Source organism: Nomascus leucogenys, chromosome 16, assembly GCF_006542625.1.
Source record: "Nomascus leucogenys isolate Asia chromosome 16, Asia_NLE_v1, whole genome shotgun sequence".
Taxonomy (NCBI): domain Eukaryota; kingdom Metazoa; phylum Chordata; class Mammalia; order Primates; family Hylobatidae; genus Nomascus; species Nomascus leucogenys.
This window is the reverse complement of record NC_044396.1, coordinates 51,036,614-51,064,102: the sequence shown is the minus strand read 5'-3', so window position 1 is coordinate 51,064,102 and position 27,489 is coordinate 51,036,614. Positions and strand designations below refer to the sequence as shown.

General features: G+C 46.7%; 1 protein-coding gene and 1 pseudogene across 2 annotated transcripts; one reads left to right on the top strand and one right to left on the bottom strand.

Annotated features, from left to right (window-relative positions):
* Positions 1 to 4,746: 4,746 nt before the first annotated feature.
* OSR2 (odd-skipped related transciption factor 2) lies at positions 4,747 to 12,451 on the bottom strand. 2 transcript variants are annotated; one of them, XM_003256043.2, is made up of 4 exons: positions 12,031 to 12,451; positions 7,247 to 8,015; positions 6,087 to 6,186; positions 4,747 to 5,240 (listed from the first exon to the last, which is right to left on the bottom strand). In XM_003256043.2, the coding sequence occupies exons 2-4, from the start codon at positions 7,900 to 7,902 to the stop codon at positions 5,166 to 5,168; spliced, it is 831 nt and encodes a 276-aa protein (XP_003256091.1). In that variant the 5' UTR covers positions 7,903 to 8,015; positions 12,031 to 12,451; the 3' UTR covers positions 4,747 to 5,165. The 2 variants fall into 2 exon arrangements, with proteins under 2 accessions (XP_003256091.1, XP_003256090.1); XM_003256042.3 differs by having other exon boundaries at positions 4,747 to 5,322; positions 12,031 to 12,428.
* A 4,374-nt stretch (positions 12,452 to 16,825) lies between these two features.
* The window catches only part of LOC105739710, a 35,415-nt pseudogene continuing 24,751 nt past the window's right edge, over positions 16,826 to 27,489 (top strand).

The window sequence follows — 27,489 nt, the reverse complement described above, 5'->3', positions numbered from 1 at the left end:
GATTTTAAAAATAAAGATTATTACCCTTTTCCTTCATAAAAGTAACATGTGCTCATTGTGGAAGAGTTTAAAAATTTAAAAAGGAGAAGAAAAATGTACCCTTAGTTTGCCACTCATGAAGCTGCTGTTAACATTTTGGTATATTTTCTGCTAGTCTTTGTTTCTACTTAGTTTTTGAAAGGTTTTGTTTGTTTTATATAGTTGAGATAATAGTGTCTCTGTCTTTTTATATAGTTGAGATAATACTGTCTAATACCAACATCTCCTAACACAAGGTATTTAATGGAAACTTCATTTTAAACGTCTGCCTAATATTAACAATAGCCAGTTCTCCTTTCTTGCCTGCTAACAGAACTCAGGTTTGTTCAGGTGGTCAGGGGCTTCAGGCTTAAAGGCTAACTCCATTTCCACTCATAAAAGGTGATTTTTTTATTTAGCTTAAGCCAATCATGGTACAATTCTATTCCCCTTATCAGTGATTGGCTGAGGAAGGGGCAAGTGACATACTTCTGACCAATAAGATATAAGGGCAAATCTACAGGTTACATTTGTGAAAGAGATTCTTAGTTCCTTAAAAGTGATACAAGGAAGAGATAATCCCTTTTTCTGCCTATGGAATGTGTGTAAGGAGGGAGCAGTGGAGCTAGTGCTTGGTGCTGTTGCAGCCATTTTGTGGCCATAAAGGAAGTCCAGTATACACACTAAAGATGGAAGAACAGAAAAGTAGGAAGAATTGATCCTAGTTGATCGTGACACTCCAATTAATTACACATCCCTGGACCCTACTTTGAGACTTCTTGTTATGTGAGAAAATATTTCCTATTATTTAAGCCCCTTTGAGGTGGGTTTTCTGTTCTGTGTGGTAGAAAACATCCTAACGGATATAGCATGATAATTTATTTACCAATTTTCCTCTTGTGGGCTATAAGGTTACTTACAATTTTTCGCTATCAGTTTTTGCCTGGGATAGTTTCAAGAAAAAAAAGTTACATAGCATAGATAATAAGGTGGCTTGTGTTGGGTGAAAAAAACCAACAAGCAATAAAAAAAAAGAAACAGGAATGAACTTGAAATATCTCAGGTCATCAAAGCTGAATCATTCTGAATCTCCACACCCTTTATTGCTCATTGCTGTCAGCAGAAGTGGCTATCAGTGACAAGTCACATTATAGAAGAAAAAATTGAGAAATATAGTCTCCACATAACACACTAATAAAGGCAAACACAAATAAACCCCTAAAATACAAAAGTCATTCCTGTTTGCAAAGTGTTATATGGTTTCATCAATTGTTTACATCTTTCCTTATTATAAGAATATTAAAATTACTTTGGTAATAAGAAAGACAACCCATTATGCTAATACTTTTCTTGTATTAAAATTTGCTGTTGATTCTACACAGTGTTTAGCGCAAATGCATCTATTTTGTCATGTTGACGATCTTCAAGAACTAATGTTTCCCAAGTGCCTTCCAAGGGTAGGCTGCCCCTCCAGAATCAAAGTTTGGGTAAAAGTATCTGACTGAACATTATTTAAGTGAAGAGGACCAATTGCCTGGGCTAACATCAGCAGATGAACAGAAGAAATTCCCAGTAACCACCTCTGGTTTTATCACTAGTGGTAGTTGGGCCTATTTATAATTTGAGATTTTAGATTTGTTGACTTTTTAAATATTTTGTTGTTCTACAGACAGATTTTAAAAATGCTTCCTCATATAAAAAAGGATGTGCCTGTGCAAAATAGCGATTGTCATTGCTACAATTATAAAGCACTAGTACCACAATGACCTACATTTCAAGGTTAGCATCGGTAAGAGGACCTAACACACATTCATAATTTTATATTCACAGTTGATTACAATATAATTCGTTTTTAGAAATTATTTTTAAAACCTTACTGCATAGACTACAAAATGAGATTACAGTCACAGCTCAAGAGTAAATAGCTAACTTGTGCATGAAGTTCTTCAGCACTGTGATTATGACTCGTGATATTTCCAACTCCTGGCTGGTCTCTTGCCAGGAGCATTGATTCATGAGTTGACTGTGGTAGAGGGTGTAAGGAAAACACAGACTAATCTAAAACTCTAATAATGACTCTTCTCTGAACCAAAAAAACCAGCAGATCAATTTCCTAAGATATAAGATATTTTCCCTATGATGTCTCATAAATTTGTTCATTTCCTTTACACTTGGACAGTCTAAAGAAGAAAACAAAACCCAGAATTTGGAGAGGAACTCACTGTTTAAAAGTTCACCTGGCTGGGCGTGGTGGCTCACCCCTGTAATCTCAGCACTTTGGGAGGCCAAGGCAGGCAGATCACTTGAGGTCAGGCATTTGAGACCAGCCTGGCCAACATGGTGAAACCACGTCTCTACGAAAAATATAAAAATTAGCCAGGCATGGTGGCAGGTGCCTGTAATCCCAGCTACTTGGGAGGCTGAGGCAAGAGAATCATTTAGAACCCGGGGGTGGAGTTTGCAGTGAGCCAAGATTGTGCCACTGCACTCCAGCCTGGGCAATGAGTGAGACTTTATCTTAAAAATAAAAATAAAAATAAAAGTTCACCCAAGATCACGAAGAGTATGTAGAAAAAGTCTACCCTGACAGAAGCTAGATCCTTTCTGAGCCTAGATGAATGCTGGATTTAAGTGTCTAGATTGAGGGGAGCTGTTAAATTAGCCCTATCATAGGCTTTTAAATTATCTAAGTAGCCAAGATTCCAATTATGTGTCACTAGATACAGAAAGGCAGAAACTGGTCATGAAAATCAGTGGAACTTAGCACATGGCTTGGCACATGAAAGCATAAAATAAGCATTTATTAAATTAATGAGTAAATAATTATAAATAACCTTAACTTTTAAATAGTATGTGTATCAGATGGGGAACTGCTTTCTCCACTTTCTCCTCTCTTCTTCCTCTTTCCCTTCTGATTCCCATTTCTTCAACTAAAATAAATGGAGAGGAACAGTTTTCTGGTTATACCTATCTATGTATTCCTGTAATAGGGACTTCAAGGATATGCCTGTAGCTTGATAGCGAACAAGGGTCATTCTTTGATAATTGGACTGAACCCTGTGCGATGGAAATGTAACACTTGTAGTCAGTAGGGGTGGGTGGGGCTGTGAGATTGACTATGTAGAAAAAGCCTGCAGGATTAGGGGGGCTCTAGGGACAGTCAATGTTAACTCTGCCCTAAAGTATTCAAATATTCCATACCAACACAGGCAGGATCTTGAGAGAGGAGGGGCAGGGAGGTCACTGAGTTAATTCTGTACAAACAAAAGAAAGCAAAGAGCTGTTTCATTCCTCTAAATAACACAAGCACATGCACTCCATACTCCATCCCTACCCCTACTCCTCAGGAAGACTTTGGGCTCATCTCATGCTGGGGAATGCATTTGTGTGAGCATTAGGCACACAGGCTGGTGAGTGGACACTTTGTTGGAGAGAATTAATCTCTGGTGAGAGATAAACATGACTTCTAGCCAGCTCCCCTGAAAACAGAGGAAGCAATTAGTCAGGAACACTTTTTGAAACCTCTTAGTAAGTTGAATTGAACAAGGTACTGTTGAGAAATTTTGAGTCTAGTCCTCAAGTCTCTATCTACTTTTCTGGAAGATTTTAAGGTACAAACATAGGACATGTTGCTTGGAATCAACCTGAAAGTGAAACATGCCATCCCCACACAAATATACAAATTTTTAAAAAATCTGATAATGCCTTGTTTAACCTGTTGTTCCATATTAAACAGTTTGTGACAGCCTACTGGGCCACAGGTTCCTCTGTCGTTCCCTCTTTAAGTTAAATCACTTTCCTTCCAGTCTCTGCATAGTACTACTCTTTATTTCCTTCCAAAGCCCTCCACTCAAATCCTACACTATACTTCAGGGTTGTCACTATACTAGAGTCATGTTCCCCAGGAACCATTTAGGAAAGGTTGAAATGTCTCAGAAGATGATTACATGTTTGCCATGAGCTCTATACATGGAGTAACCTGCACTTCTGGCATTTTCCCAGGGACAAAGACCAACCAGTGGTGGAAACCTCACTGGTAACCTAACTCAGTTTGCAGAGAAATCCTAACCTTCTAGAAGAAAGGATCCCCATCCTTGGAAAAAAATATTTTGTGAACATAGCTAAGTGGTTGCTCCTTTCTCCTCTTCTCTCCCGTCTTCTTGAAGGTTGTATCTTCCTGTACTCTTCTGTAGGATTTTAGACTTCTCTCCTGAAGGCAGGATAAAGTCTCTGTCTACAGTGATAAATCATAGTGTTCAAAGTCTAATGGTAAGAGAAGTTGCCCATCATAAATTGTGACAATAGGCCAAGGACTTTTCAAAAATGAAGTGGCAAGAAGCTCCCACCTCTTCTATGCTTCCTGCTTCTTCCCATCCTGTGCTTTCAAGTGGGACAGCCATGGAAGTTGCATGTTGTATTAAGATATTGCATTTATCTGAAGGAATAATACACAAGTCATTGAAATAAACAAAAGGGGATAAAACCTCAGGGGCATCAATGTTTTAATATATTTGAAAAACAAAGCAGCAGCCCAGCTGTCTAATTCCAAAAAGCCACCGTATAGAAAGGGAAGGGCTGAAGTTGCAGAATGAGAATTCTGAGAAATCTTATTTTTTAAACCTAGGGATAAAGAATGCCCTTCAGTATTGAATTTTATAGAGGCAGCCCACTCTTCCAGAATCTAGAGGAAAAACAGCATTTAAATAGCAAGACACCTTTGCAGGAGTGTTGAAACAAACAAGAAAAAGTTTTATTTTGAAAATACAGTCTTTAAAGATAAAATTTGGCTTCCATTTTCCATATCTAGGTGCATCCAACAAGATCCAAAAACAAACAAAACAACAAAACAAAGACCCACAACATTATGTACAGAGCTCTAAAATGAGCTGTGAATATCTACAAGAAACTAGCATATACTCTTTGTGAAGGGATGTAGTGTGTGGCTTTCTACAGTTCTCAGTCCCCCAGAAGAAGAGTTAACTCCCTGGAGCTGCAGTGCGGCTGCAGCAAGGGAAGAGCTGGGGTCAGTGAAGGGCTAGGGATGCGACCCCCCGGGTAGGAGACGTGGAGAGGTGTCTGGGGAGGGAAGCAGCGGCGGCAGGGGACAGATCCTGGGCTTCTCTAGAAGTCCTGCCGCGGGGTGTGAGTCAGGCTGTGCCGCCGCAGATCACAGTTTCGCCTGAACACTTTGCCGCACTGCTCGCAGCTGTAGGGCTTGATGTCTGTATGGGTGAGAAGGTGAGTTTTCAGATTACTTCTCTGATTAAAGGTTCTTCCACATGTGGGACATTTGTGTGGAGATTCCTGTTCAGATGTGAAGCAAGCAAAGGATTAATCCTTCACACCACCACTGCACCCTTTTCAATAGTTTCTGTCTTATCGTTATCACAAGCGTTAACATAACACTCTCATGACAACAAAAGAGGAGACTTGCAGGAACAAATCTGTGCTCCTAATCCTCCAATCATGAAAATACACGTGCAGGCATACACAGAGGCCCGATTACACTGATAACTTCGGAGGCAGACCCGCGGCCACCTCGGTGGGCTTTGTGATTTCCAGCTCTTCACATTTCATCACCATGTCATAGGCAGGAAAAGGGGGAAGGAAAAACTCTAATCCTCTCTTAAGGAACAACATTCTCCTGGGTAATAAGGCTCCTCTTTGCTGGAAAACTAAACTATTCCTCGATGTCCTGAAAGCTACAAATTATGAGGCCCCTGGGAAAGAGAACGTATGGGATTTCACTATGCCTCCATTATCAAAATTACCTTTATTTCCTCCTAAACACGAAAGCTTTAAATGCAGGACAGATTGGATGAAAAAAATTCTAAAATTAGGATTTATGATAATCAAAGTGGCCTGTTTTTTGAGAAAAATATAAAAAAGCTTTATGTTAAATAAGATTAATTTTACGTATTAAAGAAATCAAGTGTTGCTTTTCCCCACCTAGAGAACTAATCTAAATAGAGCCTTTTAAGAGAAAGAGTCTGCCATTGAACACCTTTTTCAAAGCAGTAATGATAACACGAACCAGCCACTGTTTTTAAACAAGAAAACAAACTTACCTGCATGTGTAAAGTTTTGTGAACTGCCAGAGTTCTAGACTGACAAAATCCTTTCCCACACTCCTGACATTTGAAGGGTTTTTCTTTGGAATGGATATATCTGAAAATCAATATAAGGTTTCATTGAAATAACTTTGCTCCATGGTGAAGAGTTACTTTTAGCAATTACTTAAAAGGAAGTCGTGGAAGAACAAAAGAAACAAGATTTTCATTTACGTTTTTAGATTTTTTTTTCCTGTGTAATTCTGTTTATGGTTAATCTCAACTGATTCTCTTCAAAATATTCACCAGCCCGCAGGCTTTATCTACACTTGATCGCCCTCTCTGGCGTATTCTGGAGCTCGAAACCCTGCTGAACGGGCCTTTCTTGGCCTCCATGGTTTTCTCTGGGATTTAAATTGGCCAAATCAGGATGTAAGGCAAGGCCGTTTAGAGGTGCTAATTTTAGTGAATCCCTTAACAGCCTTGGAGGTGTTACAGAAGTCGGTTGGGTACAGAAGTCTCATCTCTGGGGAACAGCAGGTAGAGTCCAGAAAAGATACCCCTAAAAAGGTCTCCCCAACTCCTGAGAAGTTTTTACCCAATGATAACACTTACATTATTGCATGTCCTCAATTGCCTTGTATTAATGCAGAGTTTAAGATCGCGGAAGGGAGGTGGGAGCTGTTTGTAAATTCGGTGACCTCAAGACCTCCTCCCCTTCTCAACCGACAAATACAGCTTAAAAGAAAGGTCCCCATGGCAGGCTCTGGGGCGCACCTGGGTGGAGGGTGGGGGGTGAGGGGAGGGACGAAACCCAACAGAAGTAGCCCGACTGCAGCCAGGACCGGCACCCTAGGGTCCCTGGGTTCTTCCTGCACCACTTCCTGCACAGCACTAGGAGGAGATAGGATAACCATCCCAGGACTAAGGCCAACGGATTGTTCCTGTGCAAGACTGAGGAAAGGCCCTCCCTCATTCCAAACAAGAACATAGCAAGAGCCGCTGGGGGAAAGAAAGGGTAGATGTTGGGAATTCGCTGAACCGGGCTGGGGAGCGTGACTGAGGGTGTATTTTAGATCACAGGGCATTATAATGACACTTGGAATGTCTATCAGGACTCGGTGTGTCCAGGACAAATTCGCTTTCCCTCTCCCAGCTATCCTCTTTGCCCGCCTCACCTGTGATCCCGCAGGTGATCTTGCCTCCGGAAGGCCTTGTGGCAGATGTCACACGTGTACGGCCTCTCGTCCGTGTGGGTCCTCTCATGGATGAGCAAATTGTAGGATTTGGTAAAGTGTCTGCCGCAAAACTTGCAGATAAACTCTTTTTTCGTTTTGGACGGCAACCTTCCTCGAGAGGGCTTTCTGTCCGGAGTCAATTTACTGAGGCCCGAGATGGGGCTACCCAGCCCTGGGCTCAGTTTGGTCAGGTCTCCCATCTTAGGCGGATCCTCTTGCGTGGCAGCCACCGCCAAATTGGCAAAGTCAAAACGGGGCCGGTCCTTGTGCAGGGCTGGGAGGACGTGGGCAATGGCCCCCTGCTTGGGGTGGAATAGGTGGGTGGTAAAAGGCAGGGCCGGGAACGGGAAGCGCGCGTCCACGAGGCCCTGCGCCGCCGCCATCTCCGTGATGGTGGAGCGGGTGATCTCGTGCACATTGGGATACCCCAGCGTCCAGTGGTTCATGTGCATGGTCTGTACTGCGCTGAGACCGTACAGGCCCTGCAGGTGGTCCACCGTGGCCGGGAAGGTGTTCACGGCCTGCAGGAAGGAGTAATTGGTGAGCTGCAGCGACGGATGGAGCGGGATGGGTGCTGGCAGAGCCTTGCTCCCCATTTTCCGGGATGCTGGGGGGCTGAGGGGACCACCCCTTTCTTCCAGGAATCAGAGGCGGGAGGGCGTGGGGCTCCGGCAAAAATCCAGTGAGAAAACAGCACGTAGAGAAAGCCCTAAAAATGGCAGCGAAGAAAGGGAGAGACCGTGACTATAATCCAAGGCTGCTCCTTCTGCCCTTTGGCACCCACGCAGGTTACCACACCTAAGTCTCCCTCCCCACCCGACTCCAAGACTCCCCGAAAGAAGCCGTGAGGGGCCGCGTGGCACCTGTTCAAGTCCGCGTGCAGATCAGCCCTGGGCCAGAACAAGAAGTGCTCCGCTGGCGAGCGGGCGCCCAAAGGAAGGAAGGTCGGATTCAGACTCTAGGCAGATACGGAGCAGAAGACTCCTCGGTCCCGGGAAAACGAAAGGCGGACAGCGGGGCAGCACCTAGCCCAGCTCAGCCCAGCCCACCCTCCCCAAGCCTGTCAGGCGAAGCTCAGTCAACCGCAACGCCAATGCTGGCAGGCCGGGGCGAGCCTCTGTCGCCGCTGCGCCTCGGAGCTCCCAGGAACGGTGGGTTAACGGATGGGTCCTGAGATCCCATGCGCTGCGCTGCCGCCGCGCCCTGAGGCCGCCTTTCCCGCGCTTACCCGGACTGCAAGCCGGCGTGCCAGAGCGAAGCCGGCGCGCTTCATCCTCCTGGGCCAGAGGGCCCTGGGAGGGGCTCACCTCGCTCCGCACTGACCTCGGAGGTTTTCTTTTTCCTTCCTCTGCCCTCAGCCCCCATTTATCAGCGGTGACGGGCCGCAGGAAAGAAAAGTGACACCTCAGGGGCTGGATTCGGCCTAGAATCGCCCCCTCCTCCTATCCAGGGCCTCTCCTCCCAACCCCCGACTAAGATCCCTTCCAGATGGTTCAGGCTCCCAGGGGGTGGGGTGGGGGCGGAGAACGTCCCTGAGGCCGGAGGAACCCCTTTTCCCAGACTGAGCGCCAAGCTCTTGGGAGGCCTGAGCTGCTTCCCGGCCTGGCACCGAGGAGCGACCCCTACATCCCTCCACCCGGGATGCCCCAGGAGACTAGAGAGGAGAGAGAAGAGAGGGGAGAGGAGAGAGGAGAGTGCTCCGGGGAGGGAAAGGAAAGGAGCTGCAGGGGAGCTGCAGTAGGCCAAGCACAGGGTGGCCCTGTTGGCTTGCAGGAACCTTGTCCGTTGGCCTGGAGGTGAGTGCGGCTGCGGTCCCGCCACCAGGACGCCCGGCCTGGGCCTAAGCAGGGCGCTTCCCCTCTCTCCGTGCTCCCAATGGCAACACGGGTCTGATTTCAGACCCAGGTTCCCGGGATTACCTCACCTACATTCAGGGCGGGCCCACCTTCTCCCACTACCAGCCCCTTTTTAGAAAGGAGTTCTGCCAGTTCGGGGGACCAGGGCCTTCCCTCTGAGGGCAGACCCCCAGGTGTAGGAGTCGGAGCTAAGCACGTTTCCCAGTCTGCGCCACCAACCGCCGCGCCTGGCATTTGAACCCAGCGGGAAGGCAGGAGAGACTCCAGCCTTCCCTTCCCACCCAACCCCTTCCTGCGCCTGAGTTGTCCTCTCCAGCGCGTTATGAAGTATTGCCTGTGGTTCCATCTGTGAGCAGACTTAGGGGGCTACGCTAATGACAGAGCGCTCTGGCAAGGCAGGATCTGGCTGTCTCTGCAGGGCCCACACCTTCCTCTGTTTGTAAGGGCTCGGGACAGAGATTTATTAACGAATCGCTTCTGCTTGGTGGTATGCGGTCTGGGAGTTCAGGCTAGGAGTTAACGAGAGGTGGGTAACAGTCAGAGGGTCTCAGTCAGACCATTCAACCGCAACTGCAAACTCCCATTAGTAATCAACTTTCCCACCACAAATCACGATTCATTTTTGCTCGGTGGCAAGTCTCTTAGGGAGGCAGGAAAAAAGGATTCTACTAACATTCCTGGTAATCTATCTGCTTTTTCCCTTTCAATTAAAAATAATAAATTATACCTTTATTTCCTTCTCTTTGCGTAATGAGGATTTTCCAGAGATTCAAAATATTATTTTTCCCTTCGTGTTGAAAAGCAACCTCTTTCCCATAGAGAGGAAACCGAAATTATTATTTGGGTGTATTCCCAGGCTAGATTTCTTAGAAATAAGTACAGGAGGCAAAGCACAACTCCCACCACAGAGTGTATGTGTCAGGGAGCGGGGAGCGGGCTTGGGGGGGAGTGGTGTCAGCTAAAGTACTGTTGTGACTTGTGATTTCTATGCCACAGGCACAGCGAACTCTGCCATAAAGGTTACACTGCCGCAAAGTTGAGTGCCATCTTTTTTCCCTTTTCTCTGAATGGTTTATAACACAGAAATTAACGACTAGTATAATTCAGGTTCATGTTAGCAAAAAAAAAAAAAAGTGCTATTTCATAGTACCTGTTTGTTTTAATTTGTAGGGCAGATAGTTTCTTCATAGCGGAAGAGCAAACCATTGGTCCTTTTGAAACCCTTTTACAAACAGAACAACCTTAAATATCCACCAATGGCTCTTGCCACAAATAATTAGGATGGTTAAATTTTCACACTTCCATTGAGTTGCTGGAAATGTATGTCAAAAGAAGTATTTTAAGTGAATGCAGAGATCCTAAAGTACTTTCGTTTTGTCTAGAGCTGAGCCTTGTAGTTCCCACACTCCCTTTCAGGAAATAACAGCGATCATCATCTGCTGTCATTTCTCCACCCTCCCATTTCAGACCACTGGTTACTTTTAATTTTGCAAGGAAAGAAACTTAAACCAATGAAAAGTCATAAATGTTGGTGGAGCTGAGGCTACTTTTCTTTCATCAGTCTTCTTCACAGGAATTTCCAGGCATGTGGAGAAATTTTGTAAAATTTAGTTGACTGGCTGTCACCAAGGGAGATGTGTACACACTTAGTTCGGTGAAGCTTTCAAAACATTGGAGAAAAAAGTTAAGAAGTAACTTGATAAGGAGTTTCACTCTTTGGTAGTAATGGTAATATTACATTGAATTATCTGAAAATAATATACAGTCAGGGTTCATCTGCTAAAACCTGTGCACTTGCATATGAGATAAATGACTGATGGTTGGATAGATAGGCTCACTGAATTTCAGCCCAAACCACAGAAGAATTTTATATAAATTAGAGAGCTATAGACTAAGTAGATCAAAGAAGATCATTAAAAAGAAAAAAAATTGTTAAAGGACAGATTGTTAGGGCCAGACTGTATCAGGTGAATAGAGAAACGGCTGCGAAGTTCCTGCCCCTTCAGAGCGCCTCTGCCTTCCCAAGGAGTTAATTAAATTAAGATGCCTTCCGCATAATCTAGGTTCTGTTTCTCTGTGCTCCCCTTGCTCCCCCTGCGTGAGTAATTTTCTTGTTCTGCCCAGGGCTGCAGTTTGTTTAGCAGAGAAAGTGGCTGTCTGCGCCCTTTCGCTTCGGGAAACGCCAGCCCCCTTTTGTTCTCGGCTAACAGGTAGGAAGACAGATCTGGGGCTCCCTCCACAAACACCTTTTTCTCGCTCCTTCTTCGTACAATTGCAACTCCTTACTTGCCATTTCTCAGGAATCCGAGCGTTTAAGCCCCCGGGGAGTTTGCTTTTGGCCCCCGCCTCAGTCAGGACTAGAAGGTGGGAGGAAAATTTTAAAGCCAGCACAAGGTTGACAAATTACCGAGGACTGAACTATTTCCCTCTTGAAATGTGCCTTCAGCGTCGCTGGCTGGGCAGGCACCGGCTGTCCGGGCCCGTCCACGCTGCGCTGCCGCGGCTGCCCCGGGAAAAGTCGACCCAGGCTTGCTAGGGCAGGGGCAGAAACACCATGGGATTGTGGGGTTTGATCTCAGTGTACGTAGACCAGCTTTTATAAGAAGTCTTGCTGACCGCTTAGATTAAATATCCCAAAACAAAACTAAGAAACAGTATGTAGAAATGTGTGTGGCTGGGTGTTAGCTGAGAGTCGTGTGCCAGGGACCCAAGGAAGTGAGAAATACAGTGCCCTGGGATTGCATCCCCATGATCTATTTTCACGTCTGAACTTGGGGCACACCAGACCGAGAATCTGAAAGCCTCTTGCACCCCCAAACCCTTCCTTCCAAAGGGCAGCTACAGCCCCTTCCCAGAGCGAACACTCACCTCCCGCAGAAAGGTCAGCCTGGGCAGCCGCGCTCAGACCCGGTCCAGGCAGCGAGGCGCACAGCTTGGAAAGGTCATGGAGTCCACGCCTGGCAAACTTTTTTTTCCGCGCGGGGTCGCAGGAGTCGTGGACATGATCTGGAGGACCGCGAGCAGCTAAAGCGAGAGCAGATCCACGTCTTCGTCAGAGTCTGTGGACGCGGACCGTGTAAAGACCCGGCGTGCTTGGGGCCGGCGTTCAGCGCTCGCCCAGAACCTCGCTCTTCTGCGAACCTCTCGCTGCCGACTCCGGGTGAGGTCGGAGCCCACAGCCTTGCAGGGCCATCACCCTCCAGCAGCAAGCACGCCGAGCTCCGTCCCCGCCCGCGTCCCTCCCCAGGCTGCCCCAGGCCGGGAGTCGTGGGCTTTAGTAGCGGCCCCGCCTCCCCTTCGGGCGGGCGTCCCGCCGCCGCGCGGGGCCCTCAGCGCCCTGGCTCCGCCTCCGCGCCCGGCGTCTGCTAATGGTCCACTCTGTTTACTTGTGTTTGGATAGCAACTGAGTCTTAAAGGCACAGGTTTGCTCGAGGTTTCCCTGTTATAGAGACGCAGCCGTAGGTGACTCAGTTCAAAACTCACACACAAACACAATGCCCACCCCCTTTCTTCTCGTTGCCACTTTTCCTTATACCATTAGAAACTCAACAACTGCTTCTCTGCTTCTCAAAGACTCCACAGAGAATCCCAAAGGGCATTTAATAGTTTTATTTGGTGCGCTCGCCGGCTTAATTTGCACATCTTAACACGTTCAATACAACTACCTTCGCCGTAGAGTAAAATAATTCAGTTCTAGACTGCATTCTCCAGCATAAATCACTCTTTCCCCAATTTTAAACAGCTTTGTACATACTTTTGGTCAATTATGACTACATGTGTAGTCTGCTTTCGCCTGTTTTCTAAACGAAGTTTGTTTAGAGAGGTGGCAATTGACTAATTTAGTAATTATTGCAAAGACGCGCGGAATGCCCCAGGAGAAATTTCTTCCAATATTTAAGCTTTAATTGGCAAATGTTCATTTCATATGCAGTAAACCAACTTGGTTAAAAGAGTGGGCATCTGCAACCCATTGGCAAACAATAAAGAATCCATCTGGAATTGGTGAAGAACAATCATTTGTAAAATTTAGGAAAATGCGATTCTAGTTTTTCAAAACATTTACATCTTCATTCCCAGCAAAAATTGAGTTCATTGTTCAGTCTCCAGGAAAGTTAATAGAATTCAAAGTGCAGTGATGCATTTTTCAGGTCCTTCTAAAAGTTTGGTCTTGTGTGAGTGTAACTGCAAAAAGCACTTCAACCTCTCTGGAATAGGGGTGACCGAGTGACAGGAAGGGAATGATACACACCCATTTTAAGCAACTTCTTTTCAGATGTGATTTGCGTGATCAACACTAAGCAAAAACGCCCTTCGTCCCAGACGAGTTGCCAGAGGGGATCTGCGTTACCCCACGGCAAGCCCGCACTTTGAGGACGTAGATCTTCAACCAAGAGGCTGTACAATTCAAAGGTGTTCCGTCGAAAGATGGTTTTGGATGAGACTCCCCAAAGGACAATTCAAAAAATAATCGTGCGGGGAAGTAGACAAATATAAGCAGAGGATAAAAACTGTCAAAAGGTTAAGCAGTAATTGGGGAGTCAGGCAGAAGCTCCCAGATATTATTTTATTAAGATAAAATTCTATTTTATTTATGCCGAGGTGAAGAGAATTTTTCATTCCTTTGGTAAAACATAACAGGGGTCGCAGATTTTTTTTCTGTCTTTCCAATTTTAAGTTCGCAAAGATTAAAAAGTGAGCTTGAAACGGAGATTCGAGTGTTTAATATCCTGCTGTATTTAACTGCTTCAAAGTAGATTTGACACACAGAATGGAGGCAGCAGAATGCCTAAGCATTCAGATTTTTTTTTTTTTTTAACGTTTTCCCTGGTGGGTCCCATAGGGGTGCTTTCATTTTAGAGATCAGTCCTGAGCCTCAGCTGCGGGATGCCTGTGGTCCTCTCTCTCCAACTGCCTCATTCCTACTGCAGCTTTTCCCAATTTGGCAGATTTGGAGGGAGCTTTCTCTTCTTTCAGACTCCCCAAGTCTCCCACTCACGGGGTGGTGACCTGAAGAGCGTTCCTACGCTTCACATTTCCTTTTCATCAAAGGGGAGGCAACTCCCCAGCAGCGGGCTTCACACCTTTCCCGCCCTTAAGTATGTGTACGTTGGGTGCAGAACCGTTTGGTTTTCCCGAGGGGTAGGCAGAATTTCCAACCACCCACGAGCTGCTCCCTCTTTCCGCAAACCTCCTAACCCCGGGGTTTTCCCATAAATGTGTTTACTTCGTCCACGCCAGCCTGCGAAGTTCCAAAATGGAGTGTGGGCCACGCCGGCGTTCTGGGCACGACTACGATCGCTTGAAAAGGTAGGGAAGAGTCAGCGAGCTCCAGCTTTGGGGGATGCCGCGTGGCCCGGCCTCGCCTAGGCCTCCTGCTGGCCCTGCCGCCTCGATGGGCAGGTGCGCGCCGGACGCGGGGAGCGGCCAGGAGGCTGAGCGCAGCGCAGCACCGTCCGCGGGCCCTCCTGGGCCACCTCTGCGCCCACCGGGGGCTGACCCTTGTGTTTCTCCAGGCTCAGACCCAGCCAGCCCCTCGTCCCGGCCGGCGTCTAGGGCGCAGGCATTGCGGGGCCCACCCAAGAGGAGGTCACCGGCCAGGCTCCCCGCCTGCCCCCAGCAGCCCTCGGCGCAGAAAGGCCACGCGGCCCACGGGCGAGTTGTGGGTTTCGGGTGTGCGGAGAGGGAAGTCCCGGAGTCTGCAGTGGCCCGGCTGTGCCCCGGGAGCTGTCTCCGCGGAGCCGTTCCATTCCCGCCGCGGCCCCGGGGACCTGAGCTGCTGGCTCGCTCTGAAATTTCCGCTGACCCGGTCATCTGCTGTCCTCGCGGCTCTGAGCTTTCGACACCAAGGACGCTCTCAGGGAAATGGCTAACTGACGAGGGGCGCGCGAGCAGCGGCTGCCTGAACCCCAACCGCTGCAAGTTTACGCCCCGGGAGGCCGGGATGAAGGCCAGGGAGAGGAAACGCGGAGGAGGAGGTGGAGGAGGGGGCGCGCAGCGCAGGCCCCTGCCCCCCGGCCCACCCAGGAGGCTCTGCCAGCTAAGCAGCGAGCAGGTGTCAGACACAGACTTCCCTGGAGTTGACTCTCAGCCTCTCCCACTCGGACCGCGCGCCTCTCCCACTCGGACTCGGATCCTAGAAACTTTTAATCTTTAAAGAATACAATATGGAAACCTTATCTTTTTCCAGGGATCCCAGCCACTGCCTCCGGGGACTCGCCTCCCTTCTCCTCAGCCTTCCACTGCCTCTGCGGGGCGGGGACCTTTTGCATTTGAACTTCCCGCACTGTTAGCCGTTTTTCGCCAGAGCCTGGAGGAGTAGGGAGCTTGGCTCTGCTCAGGGTGTGTGCACCCTGGCCCTGGAGTAGCAAGGACGCCTGGGGAACCCAGAGGAGGATTGCGTGTACTAGGCCGAGTCGAGGGTGCGGAGAAAGGGCAAAAGGCTAAGAATTTTATCTTTTAAAACAGCGAGTCAGCGCCCGCGCTCTCAGCAGGGCTGAGTTGGCAAAGCGCAGCCGCGGGCTGCAGTCCGCAGCCGGCGGGAAGGGCCGCAGCGCCCCCTGGAGGCACCGGCCGCGCACTGCGTGGCGCGGGCTGAGGGGGCGGCCACACTGGCGGCAGGCTCCGCGGCTTGAGGGCTTGGCCACCAGCTGCCCTGCCGGCCCAGCGGCTCCCTGTACCTGGGCCCGAGCCCCTTTGCTGCAGAGAAAGAGTCGCGTGTGCGCTAGGGCTCCTGTGGAGAGGGCCTGGGCCTATTATCAGGGCCAATAAGCTTCTCCACACCCACCGTCGGGTCCTTTGTGGGAGCCCCACATGGTGCCCCCCACCCCAGAGCCTTTTCTCCTGGTGGGTTTCTGAGACGGATTTTTCGGACCCACGACGCCACTCTGGGCTGCCTTGACTTCCCCAGAGGAGGAGAAAGACACCGGTTCTGACCCCAGCGCAGGGAGTTCGCAGGCGGTCCCGTGCCGGGCGGCGCAGATTCCAAGGCCGGGGACCTTGTCCGGGCGGGAGATGCAGCGGGGTTTCCCAGGGGACCGCGTGCAGACAGGTTGCCCCACTCCCACGGATGGCGCGGGGGCCTTCCCGCGTCTGCGGGAGCTGAGGGTCGCTCCTCACTCCAGGAACCCCGCCACCCGGAATCGGGCCGGGCCAGCCAGCCGCAGGCACCCTTCCGGCCACCAGCCTGCGAGGCACTGAGTCACAGGGAAGGGGAGCTCAGTAGGAAGGCCGAGCACGGGGTCGCAGGGCAAGTTGCATGGCCGTCGCCGGGGTGGTCTAGCCTGGGGACAGAAACTTCCTTGAGCCCAGGTCCAGCCCGGGTTTGGATTTCCCAGGTGAGGCCCTCGGCTGCCGCAGCGGCGGAGCCCAGAGCCAGGGCAAGGCCACCCAGGCCACCGTCAGCCCCTCGCTAGTCGCAAGATGCCTCCGCGACCCTGGAGCGTGAGGATGGTCCCGGGGCAGGAGCGGGCGGAGGAGCGGACCGGCTCCTACACAAGCTGGGTACGGCTCGGGTTCCGGGGTCTCCAGGCCCGCGCCGCACGCCGAGGGGGTAGGAGCGGGCTCCCAGGGCGCGCGGGCACAGAGCGTGCTTTCGTCTTCCGGTGACTCCAGGGAAGGGGATCTCCTACAGTTTGCCTCGTCGGAGAGAGCCAGGCCAACGCCCATGATCCGGCGTCCAAGGCTGCTTCGAATTCATGGTGCTTTTCGAACCAAGCGCGTCAGTGTCCGTGACAAGGAAGACCAGGTTTACTGACTACATCGCAGTGAAGGACAGGCCCCAGACACATCCGGGGAGAGGGGGGTTCTCCGCACGGGGCCCCTCTGGGAAGGCCCCAACCGCCCAGGGCGGGACTGGCCCGGCTGTCGTGCTCAACCTGTGTGGACGATGGATGACAGAAAAGAACATCCTCGGAAAAGACTAGGGCACGGTCTGCAAACCTATATTTTCGTTAGGCTTTCATGTTGTGTGTGTTTTTCAACGCACTTGCCAACGCTTAAACATTGGGAAAATTCAAACGGAAATCTTGATTTCCGATGACCTCCGTTCCTACGCGGCAGTGAGTTGGCTGGAGCTGAGCAGCGCTACCCTCCCGTCTCCGGACTTGTTTTTAAAACGCCGGCTGAAGATTGCCTTGGACATTCCATTTCCCATTGCAGATTTCGCTTCCCTGGGACGCTGGGATAGGTCCGAGTTACGCTCTAGAGCAGCGGTTCTTAAAGTGTGGTCCAACAGCATTCGCATCATCTGGAACTTGTTAGAAATGCAAACTCTCTGGCCTCACCTACTAAGTCAGAAACTGGGAGTGGGGCCTGGCAATCTGTGTTTGAGCAAGCCCTCCAGGTGATTCTGATGCGTGGTAAAGTTTGAGAACCACTAACCTAGATCAGATTGACATTGGGGTCCATCGCGGGTGGGCGCGATTTATCTTTCCCGCGCGTGCTCTCTCTCCTGCTCCGTCCCTACCTCTTCCTTCTTCCTTCACTCGAGAGAATGCACGCATAAACGCATCTGCTTTAGGCAGCTTATTCACTCATTCACTCGCTCACTTATTTCTCATTCATCAGACTTTCGAAAGGCACCTTCAAGTACTTGGAAACGTGCTTAGGATACCTAGGGGAACAAGGCTCTACCCCTCCCCGCAAGGAGTCGGCGTAAGATGGTGGGGAGAGCAATGGAGGGAAAGTGCGGGTGCCTTCTTTCACGGCCAGTTGTTGTTAATTACTATTATCTAATACTAGATCTGATTGATTTCAGGAAATGTCGCACCTCATTTTACAGTTTCTAACTATTTTTAACACTTGCCTGCCTTCCTTGTCCGTGCCGATGTCATTCTTTTATTTTCATCACATTTTAGGGATTCTGTGTGTCTACTGCACACACTTCCACACACATCTTGACACATATTGCCCACATCTTGCCAACCCTCCCTGCAATAGGTCAGAGTGCATGACACTAGGGGTGAGGGAGTGAGACAATCCGAGGGACCACGGGTGGGCCAGGGCTCAGAGTCGCTGTACCCCTGGATTACCCTGAGGCTGGGCAGGAAGGTCTGAGGACAGCTGGAACTGACTCACATGTTCCCCTCACCCACTTGGTGCACACTGGCTCCCACCCTGCTTCCTGCTGCCTCAATCTGCCTAGCTCTCCACCTTCAAGTGCATCCAGCATTGGCGTCCTGATTTGTCACCTTAAGATGGAATCAAGTCCCTTTGCTTTTCTTGAGGGAGTATAAAATTGTCTCCCTTCTCCCCCAACTAAAAATCTGAATGACACTGGCACTGTCTAGTCTTCTTATGCCAAGTCAACTTCCCCTATGATTGTTCACTTTGCACTTTCTCTCTAGGACCTTCACTTGAACTTCTCTCCTCAGCCAAAGAGCTGCCTCCACTGGACCATTTGCTTCCCTTCAGGATTTTCTAGTTTTGGGCAGTGAACAATAGAAGGCACTTTGCCTCCCAAAAATCCCGTCTAACTAGAAGCCTCTTGTCATCATCTATTTTCAAGTTTTTTAGTTTTTTTTTTTTTTTTTGAAGCTTTAATTTTAGTGAGTCAGTGCAGGGAAGCCACTGAAAATGCATATAAACAAAAATGAATTTTCCTACTGACCATAGTCATAAATTGTACAAAAGTATTCATGATCTCCACTTTGACAAAGAGTTGCTATTTTCAAGTGACCTTTTCTTATGGGGATTCTCAAAATATAAGATGTTACAGTGGTCAGGAATGTGGTAATCTCTTTACTACCAGTGATTCTATTTCTTAACAGAATTTTGCTTCCCAGTGCAGATGGTTTGATATAGTAACATTCGAAGCAGCCAGCCCTTAGGAAATGCCAAGGCCAATATTTGAATGCAGATACAAGTTTTAGCAAAGGAAAATGTAGTATATCCTTGTAGCTGTTTGCCTGTGAATATTCCCCTGGAGGGTTAATACAGTATTCTTGAATCTAATCCAAGTCAAGCCAACTCTAAAAATCCTGTGAAGTACCAACTCATAAGGCACATACAATTCCTTTTCAACAGTTTTCTTGAGTGTCTACTATGTACCAGGTAAGAGGCAATTGTGATATTTTTTGAAACATTGAACTTTCATCCTGACTTGGGGGTAGAAGTGACGACAAGGAAGGTGGAATTTTAAGGTTGGATCCCCTTGGTTTTGTTAAATTGTTAAAGTATTTGTATTTAATGGCAATCTTTAAAACATTTATTGATTCTCTCTTACATTTTTAGTCATTTTTATAAGTCAAGGAGAGAAAATCAATGTTTAAGCCAGCCCATTTATTAGAAAGTGAATGCCAGCACAGGCTTAACTTCTGGCTTTCCAACTGGAAGACAACATTTTATAATGATGTTATTTCACATCATGCCAGGTGATAATTCCACTGTAGATTCCTTGTGATTGGTGACCATAGCTCACTCAAGCTGATTCTCACTTCCTGACTGTAAGGAGCCACAGAGAAAAAACAAATCATTCTTCTTCTGGCACACTTGCTGGAGGATGAGTAAGGGAAGTGGCAGAAAGCTAGATTGGCCCCATCCTCATAGTTTTTTGGGAGAATTTGGAGCAGGACCAGCTCAGATCAAAGTTTCAAAGAATACTGGTCTTACAAGAAGTGATGAGCTCTGTTATCTTTGCCTCTGAGCCCAAAACACAGAAAACTTCAATGAATCGCTTCACTGTGTCTGCTCACACTGCATGTCTTAGCCACATACTTCACTTTTCAGTCACCAAACCCCTCTTCCATTGTCCTTTCCCACATACCATCCCTGGCCCATGCTTTGCAAGTGGGCTTGCCTCCAGGAATCAAACTGGGTGGATGCTCTGATGTCAGAACACCAGGCAGCAGTGTTTCTAATGTGTTAGACCATGGTTGTCTTTTTCTTTTCCTGGAAAAGTACACTAAGTGCAAGTTGTCTCCCAGGCCATGAGGCATACATCCAAATGCCCTACATGGTGGGCCCGCCCAGGCCCAGGAGAGTGTGGAGAACAAGTGTGTCATATGGGTGTGTTCGCTAGTCCTGCTCCCCCTCTGTCTCATCCTTGACCACATTCTCTTGACAAGCCTTATGGCCTGGGAGTGACCTGGAATATATTAAGGGCATTGGTTTGTAGAACCCTTGCAGAGCAAGGGAGCAATAGCAGAGTGGTATTTTAGGGTTGGTAATTCATTTAATATGCATTTATTGAGGATGTTTGGTATGGTAGGCCTTGTGGTAGGTACTGGGAATGCAATAATGAATTTGGAGCTATGGTCTACTGGGAAGATGTACAAGTAAATAGGCAATTATGATATCGTATGCATCAGAAAACCTGGATCTAAGATCCCTAGTTAATTGCTCTATTATGTTTGGCAAGTCATGTTGCTTGTTGAACCCTCTGTGTCTGAATCTGCAAATTAAGGATATTCTGAGGGTTAAATAACATGGATGGAGGCCAGGCATGGTGGCTCACGCGTGTAATCCCAGCACTTTGGGAGGCTGAGGTGGGTGGATCACGAGGTCAGGAGATCGAGACCATCCTGGCTAACACAGTGAAAACCTTTCTCTACTAAAAGTGCAAAATCAAAATTAGCTGGGCGTGGTGGCAGGCACCTGTAGTCCCAGCTACTCGGGAGGCTGAGGTGGGAGAATGGCGTGAACCCGGGAGGTGGAGCTTGCAGTGAGTTGATATCGCGCCACTGCACTCCAGCCTGGGCGACAGAGTGAGACTCCACCTCAAAAAAAAATAAATAAATAAAATAAATAAATAAATAACATGGATCCATATTAATGCTCTTAGTGGTTATGACTTTTTCTTACCCATTAACATGAACTGACCTTACAAAATTATTCCTCCTATCCATGTAAGAAGTTGCAGAGGAGACCAAGGGGAAGAAATTTGACTCAATACCTATTATCTGGTTATCAAGAGTATACAATTTAAGCTGTTGCAACAAATGTTAGAGAAAAAGTTACTCTTCTGCTTTGACAGTAAGACTTTTACCAAGAGAAAATGTCTACATTTTCATTTTTTACTGAAAAGTAGGAATACAGTACCGTGCATTATATTTTATTATAATCTTGTTTTAATTGCAATTAGAGAATACATGGAGTGAATCTATAATGAATAGGTTGTTTTAAGCTTCTAAGTTATTATTTTGGATGCTATTCTCTAATGAAATAATGATGCAATTAATTTGGGGATGCTATTGATGTATGAGGCATTGAGGAAGGAGATTGTATTAAAATAAAATTGAGCTGTGTGTATCAGAAAATCCAAACTAACATGGGTTTAAACAACAGAGAAGTTGACTTCTCCCACATAAATATAGACAAGCCAGCATCAATATGGTGGATAGCTTCTTCATTATCAGGTACTTGGGCTCATTCTATCATGTGGTTTCACCAACTTCAAGCCATGACTGTTACTTTATGGTCCAAGATAGCTGCATTTTGACCCATAGCAAGAAGGAAGGCATGAAGGAAGGTAAGCCCCTGCACCCCCCACCTCTAAGGAGACTCCACAAGAAAGCAGAACCTAGTCACCGGGCATATCTAGCTGCAAGGGAGGCTAGGAAATGTAGTCTTTACCCTGGGTAGTCATGTGCCCAGCTTAAATTCAGACTTCTATTACTGAAGAAAAGGAGAATGGATATAGGGAGACAACCAACAGTTTCAGCCATAGGATGTCTGGGCCTTGTGCTTTGTTCTTTATATATGTCATGTCATCTTTTTTTTTTTTTTTTTTTTTTGAGATGGAGTCTTGCTCTGTTGCCCAGGCTGGAGTGCAGTGGCACAATCTCAGCTCATTGCAACCTCCACCTCCTGGGTTCAAGCTTATTCTCCTGCCTCAGCCTCCTGAGTAGCTGGGATTACAGGAGCATGCCACCACACCTGGCTGATTTTTGTATTTTTAGTAGAGATGGGGTTTCACCATGTTGGCCAGGCTGGTCTTGAACTCCTGACCTCAGGTGATCCATCCACCTTGGCCTCCCAAAGTGCTGGGATTACAGGTATGAGCCACCATGCCCGGCCTATATATGTCATCTTATATGTGTTGGCACCATAATCACTGTCATTGGTTCTAGATAGTTTTCACTGACACCTTTGCTGCTTTTATGGTTTTAAGCACTATATGCATTGGCAGGATTCTACTTTGGAACCCCTGAGCATATTGCCACTACTTGCCCCTTTTTGTTCACTCTTAGTTGTGGCTGCTGATATGCAGCTTTCTTCTTAGAGTGGGGAGGTGTGAACAAAGAAGGTGGGTCGGACTTGGAAAAAAGAGGTTTCAGGAACTTGGCTGGGGATTGTTGGGGAAGGCCACTTGTACCACATGGCAGCATTCCCTTTGTCAGATATGTACTAGGTGTCAGGTGGGCCTAGTGACTGGGTCTTCTGCAGCAGCACTTCATTTTTTCCTTGGAAGATGGAATAGGAAATAAGACAAAACAGTATATACTAGTGGAAAAGTCCCTGTATTGAAGCCCTGGATTCTTCCTGGCTCTGTTGCTATATAAAGCAGACTTGGTCGGCAACTGCTAAAGGCAGGAATGGCCTTTTTATTAATATAACCTCATAGTCAGAGGCTGCAGAAAAAAATGTGCAGCTTGGGTTCCCCAGAGGGGCAGAGTCAAAACTGCAAGCAGACCCCACACACAGCAGGGAAGGCCCTGCTCAGCCAGAGCCCAAGGACAATCTCTAAAGATAAGTGTGGAGAGAATTAATTACCATTTAAAATTGTCCTGGCCTGACCTCTCTGCCTGGTGGGTTAACTTTGCTTCTGAGCCTTGTCCTGCGTTAATATTTACAGGCTCTATTCTCTCTTTCAAGCCTAGAAGTATATTTAGTAACATGATCTTCCAGGTATGGAGGGAGGGTGGCAGGAAGGGCCTAGAGCTCCCCAGTCTCACCTGGAGTCACTCTTCAGGATGCTGCTTGGCTTGGGGCAAGTTTGAGTATGGAGGTTACATGCAGGGTGTTGATGCCAATATATGGGGAGAGGGATTATTTCCCTGAAAAAACATCTGGAGTGACACTGAAGACATACTTATATACAATTTACATGAGCCCCGAGGGCTTCCCATGCCTGAGAGAATTGGGTAGATAGTTCCTATTACACATTTATTTCCTTAAAGGAGATATTTTATATTCTACCCTGTAATTCAATTCTTTTGACTCCCCACTCTGCTAAAAAGAAAAAGAACATATAGTCCAAACAACTTTTAAAATCCATTTTCCCCCTCCAAATAGTAAATGTGCACAATTTGTGCAGATTTACACACATGTGTAAGCTATGCCTTGTTTATGCCAGTGCTTACAATATTTTAAAAATAAAGGATAATGTTTTTCAGTCTGTATACAATAGTATTTTCTTTTATCAACTCCCCACATACAAATGTATTTCCCGTTTTTAGGGTGTTATTACATGTCTAAATAGTAATGTACACAACTGATATATAGGAAGGTCATGTATGTTTTACAACAAACATACCAAAGGTTGTAAAATACTCATGCTGACTCTTTAGAATACAATACCTAATAACCTGCAGAGTTACAAAAGGCCATGTAACTTGGTCTGACCCCATTGCATGTGTTGGAGTTAGAGGATTTAGGATCATGGAATCTAGTTTAGAGATGATATAACCCAGGTCTCTCATTTTACCTATGTGGCCACAGAGGCTCAGGAGGAAAGTAATTTCCTCAAACTAGCTGACTTTTCCACAGCACAGACCTGGGGCTCCTGATTTCAGGCAAAAGGTTCTTTCTCTTATGACCAGGTAACAGTCTAGATTGAAGCTGGAATTTGGCTCTGGGAAAAAGTGGTGACTTGATTCCAGCAGAGTAATTGGCCATATCAATAGCCTCTGAGTATCAGAATTCCATTCAACCCCAGCTGTCCTCCCAGGGCCTAACTTTTCGAAGTATGGCTGGAGGACCAGGAGCATTGGCCTCACCTGGGAGCTGTTTAGTAATGCAGCAGACCTCCTGAATGAGAATCTGAATTTTAACAAGATAGTTCCCTTGGTGATTTGCCTATAGACTAAATTTGGAAAGAACTACTCCAGGCCACTGTGCCTCTATTGCTAGATAATTTCCTTAAAGCCCTTTTAAATCACTTTCCTCTGATTCATTAAACACCTACAATGGCTTCCTATTGCTTATCTCTTCCTATCCAAATGTTTTTGAAAGTCGTGTGTTTATCTACTAAACCTGGGGAGTACTGTTTCCCTGGTTATATACTTGACTTGCTCTAGAGCTAGATCTGGGAATCCAGCTATTGATATTTAAAGACCTCCTCCAATGACTAGCCTTCATGGATCCTTAAATTGGCTGTTTGAGAACTATTGATCCAAAATGTTGCTTAGGAATAACTAAGAATAGATAAATCTTAGAAAACAGTAAGCACTACTCCCAACTACCTTGTTTTTCTTAGATGCCAAATCATAAAAACTGTTTTCCTACTCATAGTATCTTCTCTTATTTTTTTTCCCCTTTCATTGGCTTCTCACTTGCTCCCAATCTGAGATGATAAACTCTGCATGATTCCCAAATTCTCTCTTCCATTTTCCACTGTTAATTTTTGTTACCATCAGGAGTGAACTATCCTGGAGGCCTGTTTAGATCAATTGGGGATCCAGGCATTTGGTTGATCTGGCTTCGGTATCTGACTACCAGAATTTATTTGGATTATCTGGTTTGCTAACTGCAAGTCTCCACTTACCTCATCATTTCATTAAAGTCCATCCCAAAATTGTGCTTTGGTTAAAAGGAACAACATTCCTGGAGCAAGAGGGACCATTCCCTAGTCAAGGCGAAATCAATTAAGGAGCTCTATCTTTTAGAGTAAAAGAAAGTATACTTAACCACGGTTCCCAGCTCTTAAGTTGCACTGACATATCCAGGAAAGGAGATTGTTGTGTATTCCAGAGAGTCATCTAGTACAGCATGATTGTTTTTGTTCTGACAGGGCTCCTTTCTTACAAGGCAATGATTTAGGGCGGGGCCAGTCAGCAAAGTGTTTTGTACTTAACAAAAATGGCTGTTACCAAAAGCCAGTGCCTCTCCTGGCTGTTCACTGTTACCTCATTACAACCATGATGTTATCTGCTGAGTGTCTGGGTTTACCACTGACCACAGCAGAGGCTTGGACATTATTTGCTCAAATGATTTTCTTCTCCTCTTCCTTTTGTTATAAGTTAAGTGTGTGCATGAGGGATCAGGCTGGAGCAGGCCGGGTTGGCGTAGGAGTGGTTATTTCACGGAGCACAATGTGTACTTTTTCAGCATTCTACTTACTTCCATAAAGTAGACTTTATGAGCTGTATGCTTGCATTTTTGTTTTCTGACTTATTGTTCTCTATCCTACAATTGTTCTATTAATTTGATAGTATATGGTTTCAGCCAAACATTTGTTCCAAATTCTGCCAGATTAAGGGGAAGTTTCCAGACAAAACACTGCCCAGGGGCCTTCCTACACAAGCAGAACTACTTCAGCTCATCCCTTGGCCACTGCACTACCTCCTTGGAAGTCTTCAGGAGTGGAGTGGTGTCAGTGGTTGCACTTGAGCTCAGCCGATTTCAAGGATACCTCGTCTCTCTGTGGCAGGGAACATCCACAGGCAATTCTGGAACCAGCTCAGTGGCAGAATCATGGGTCAGACAGAAGCCATGGGTTAGGAACTTGATCTGAGTGTTGAGAAATGAAGTACAGAAGCTTGTAGGGTCAGCTCCATCCTTCTTGGGCTAAGCATTTTCCTTCAGGCGCTGTGCAGGCCTGTTCTCAGAATGACATTCACATTCCACTCAAGTAGTCTGCTTTTGTAATTCCCTGGGGATTTTCATGAGTATAGAGGTCACTGTCTCTGACAATTAAGCTTTGAAGTTAATTCCCAAGATAAATAGAGCAAATTGACACCAGTTTGGTTATAATTTTTCTTGCTTCAAATTCTAGAAGACAACAGTGAACCGGCTGCCAGACTCAGTTCCTGGAAATCCAAGAAACATGGGTATTTTATTTTTTACCCTTCCTAAATGAGGCAATTTAAGGCTGTTAGAAACAACAAAATCCATGTAAACGTCTTAATTCTACAATTTTGCTTGCATTTCTGAGAGGACAGAGAATCATTGTTTCCATTTTTTTTTAAGCTACGTAAGTAGTGGTTTCTTTTAAAACTGGAATGATAGAGGGTTGTAATCTTTTTAATTCAGACCTTGCAGCAGAAAAGCTGGATTTACTTGTGAACTGTATTATTCAGTAACACACTCTGCATGGAACAGGGAAAGTAAATAACTGAACACATACTTTATAATTACACACGGGAGGAATTCAAAGCTACAGTGAAGGGAATGGAGTTTGGGGGCCTGGGGCGGCAGCTGCAGTTTCTGGCTTCTCCCTCCCTACATGCTGAGGGCCTGAGAGAATAGGAACCTGGAGTTCCCAGTAGGCCTCCCATTCCCCCCACAACCGCCTTCCCCTCCTCCCTGGGGTAGTGAGGGAGTTGAGATGAAGGATTTGTCACTCTAGGCCTCAGCTTACAGGGGACATAATTAGGATTTACAGAACAAAATGTGAGCCCAGGATGGGACTCTAGAGATTTATTACACCACTTCCTACATGGTGTTCAGGACACCTCAAGATCTTAATAATTTTGAGGAAAAAAGATTCCATTGTCAAATAAGTTTGAGAAAGGTTATATATTGGAGAATCAAAGTGCATGCTAGCACAACAAAGACTCTGAGAAGGCCTACGGTAAAGACATCCATTTAATCCAGTCTTCCTCACCCCTATTTGATTTCTAAAGTTCCTTTCAGCTGCAAAGTTCTGAAGGTTCTTGCTGACCAAGCACTTTCTGCTTTTCAAATGAGTTTATGGGAAGACAGAGAAAATCATGATAATTAATTCAGATTTTAAAACTCAGATTATAACACACTAAAAAATAGGGATATAATTAATTTCATTGTCAAGGGAGACCAAGAGGCCGACACAATTTAATTGTACTAACCTGATCTTTATTCCTTTATTTATTTATTTATTTATGACAGGGTCTGGCTCTGTCACCCAAGATGAAGTACAGTAGTGTGATCTTGGCTCACTGCAACCTCCACCTCCTGGACTCAAGTGGTCCTCCCACCTTAGCCTCCCAAGTAGCTGGGACTACAGTGGTGCACCACCACACTCAGCTAATTTTTTCGCAGAGATGAGGTTTCGCCATGTTCCCCAGGCTAGTCTCAAACTCCTGAGCTCAAGCAATCCTCTGCCTTGGCCTCCCAAAGTGCTGGGATTACAGGCGTGAGCCAGCACATCTGGTCTCCCAACCTGATCTTTGAATCACAACACTGTTATTC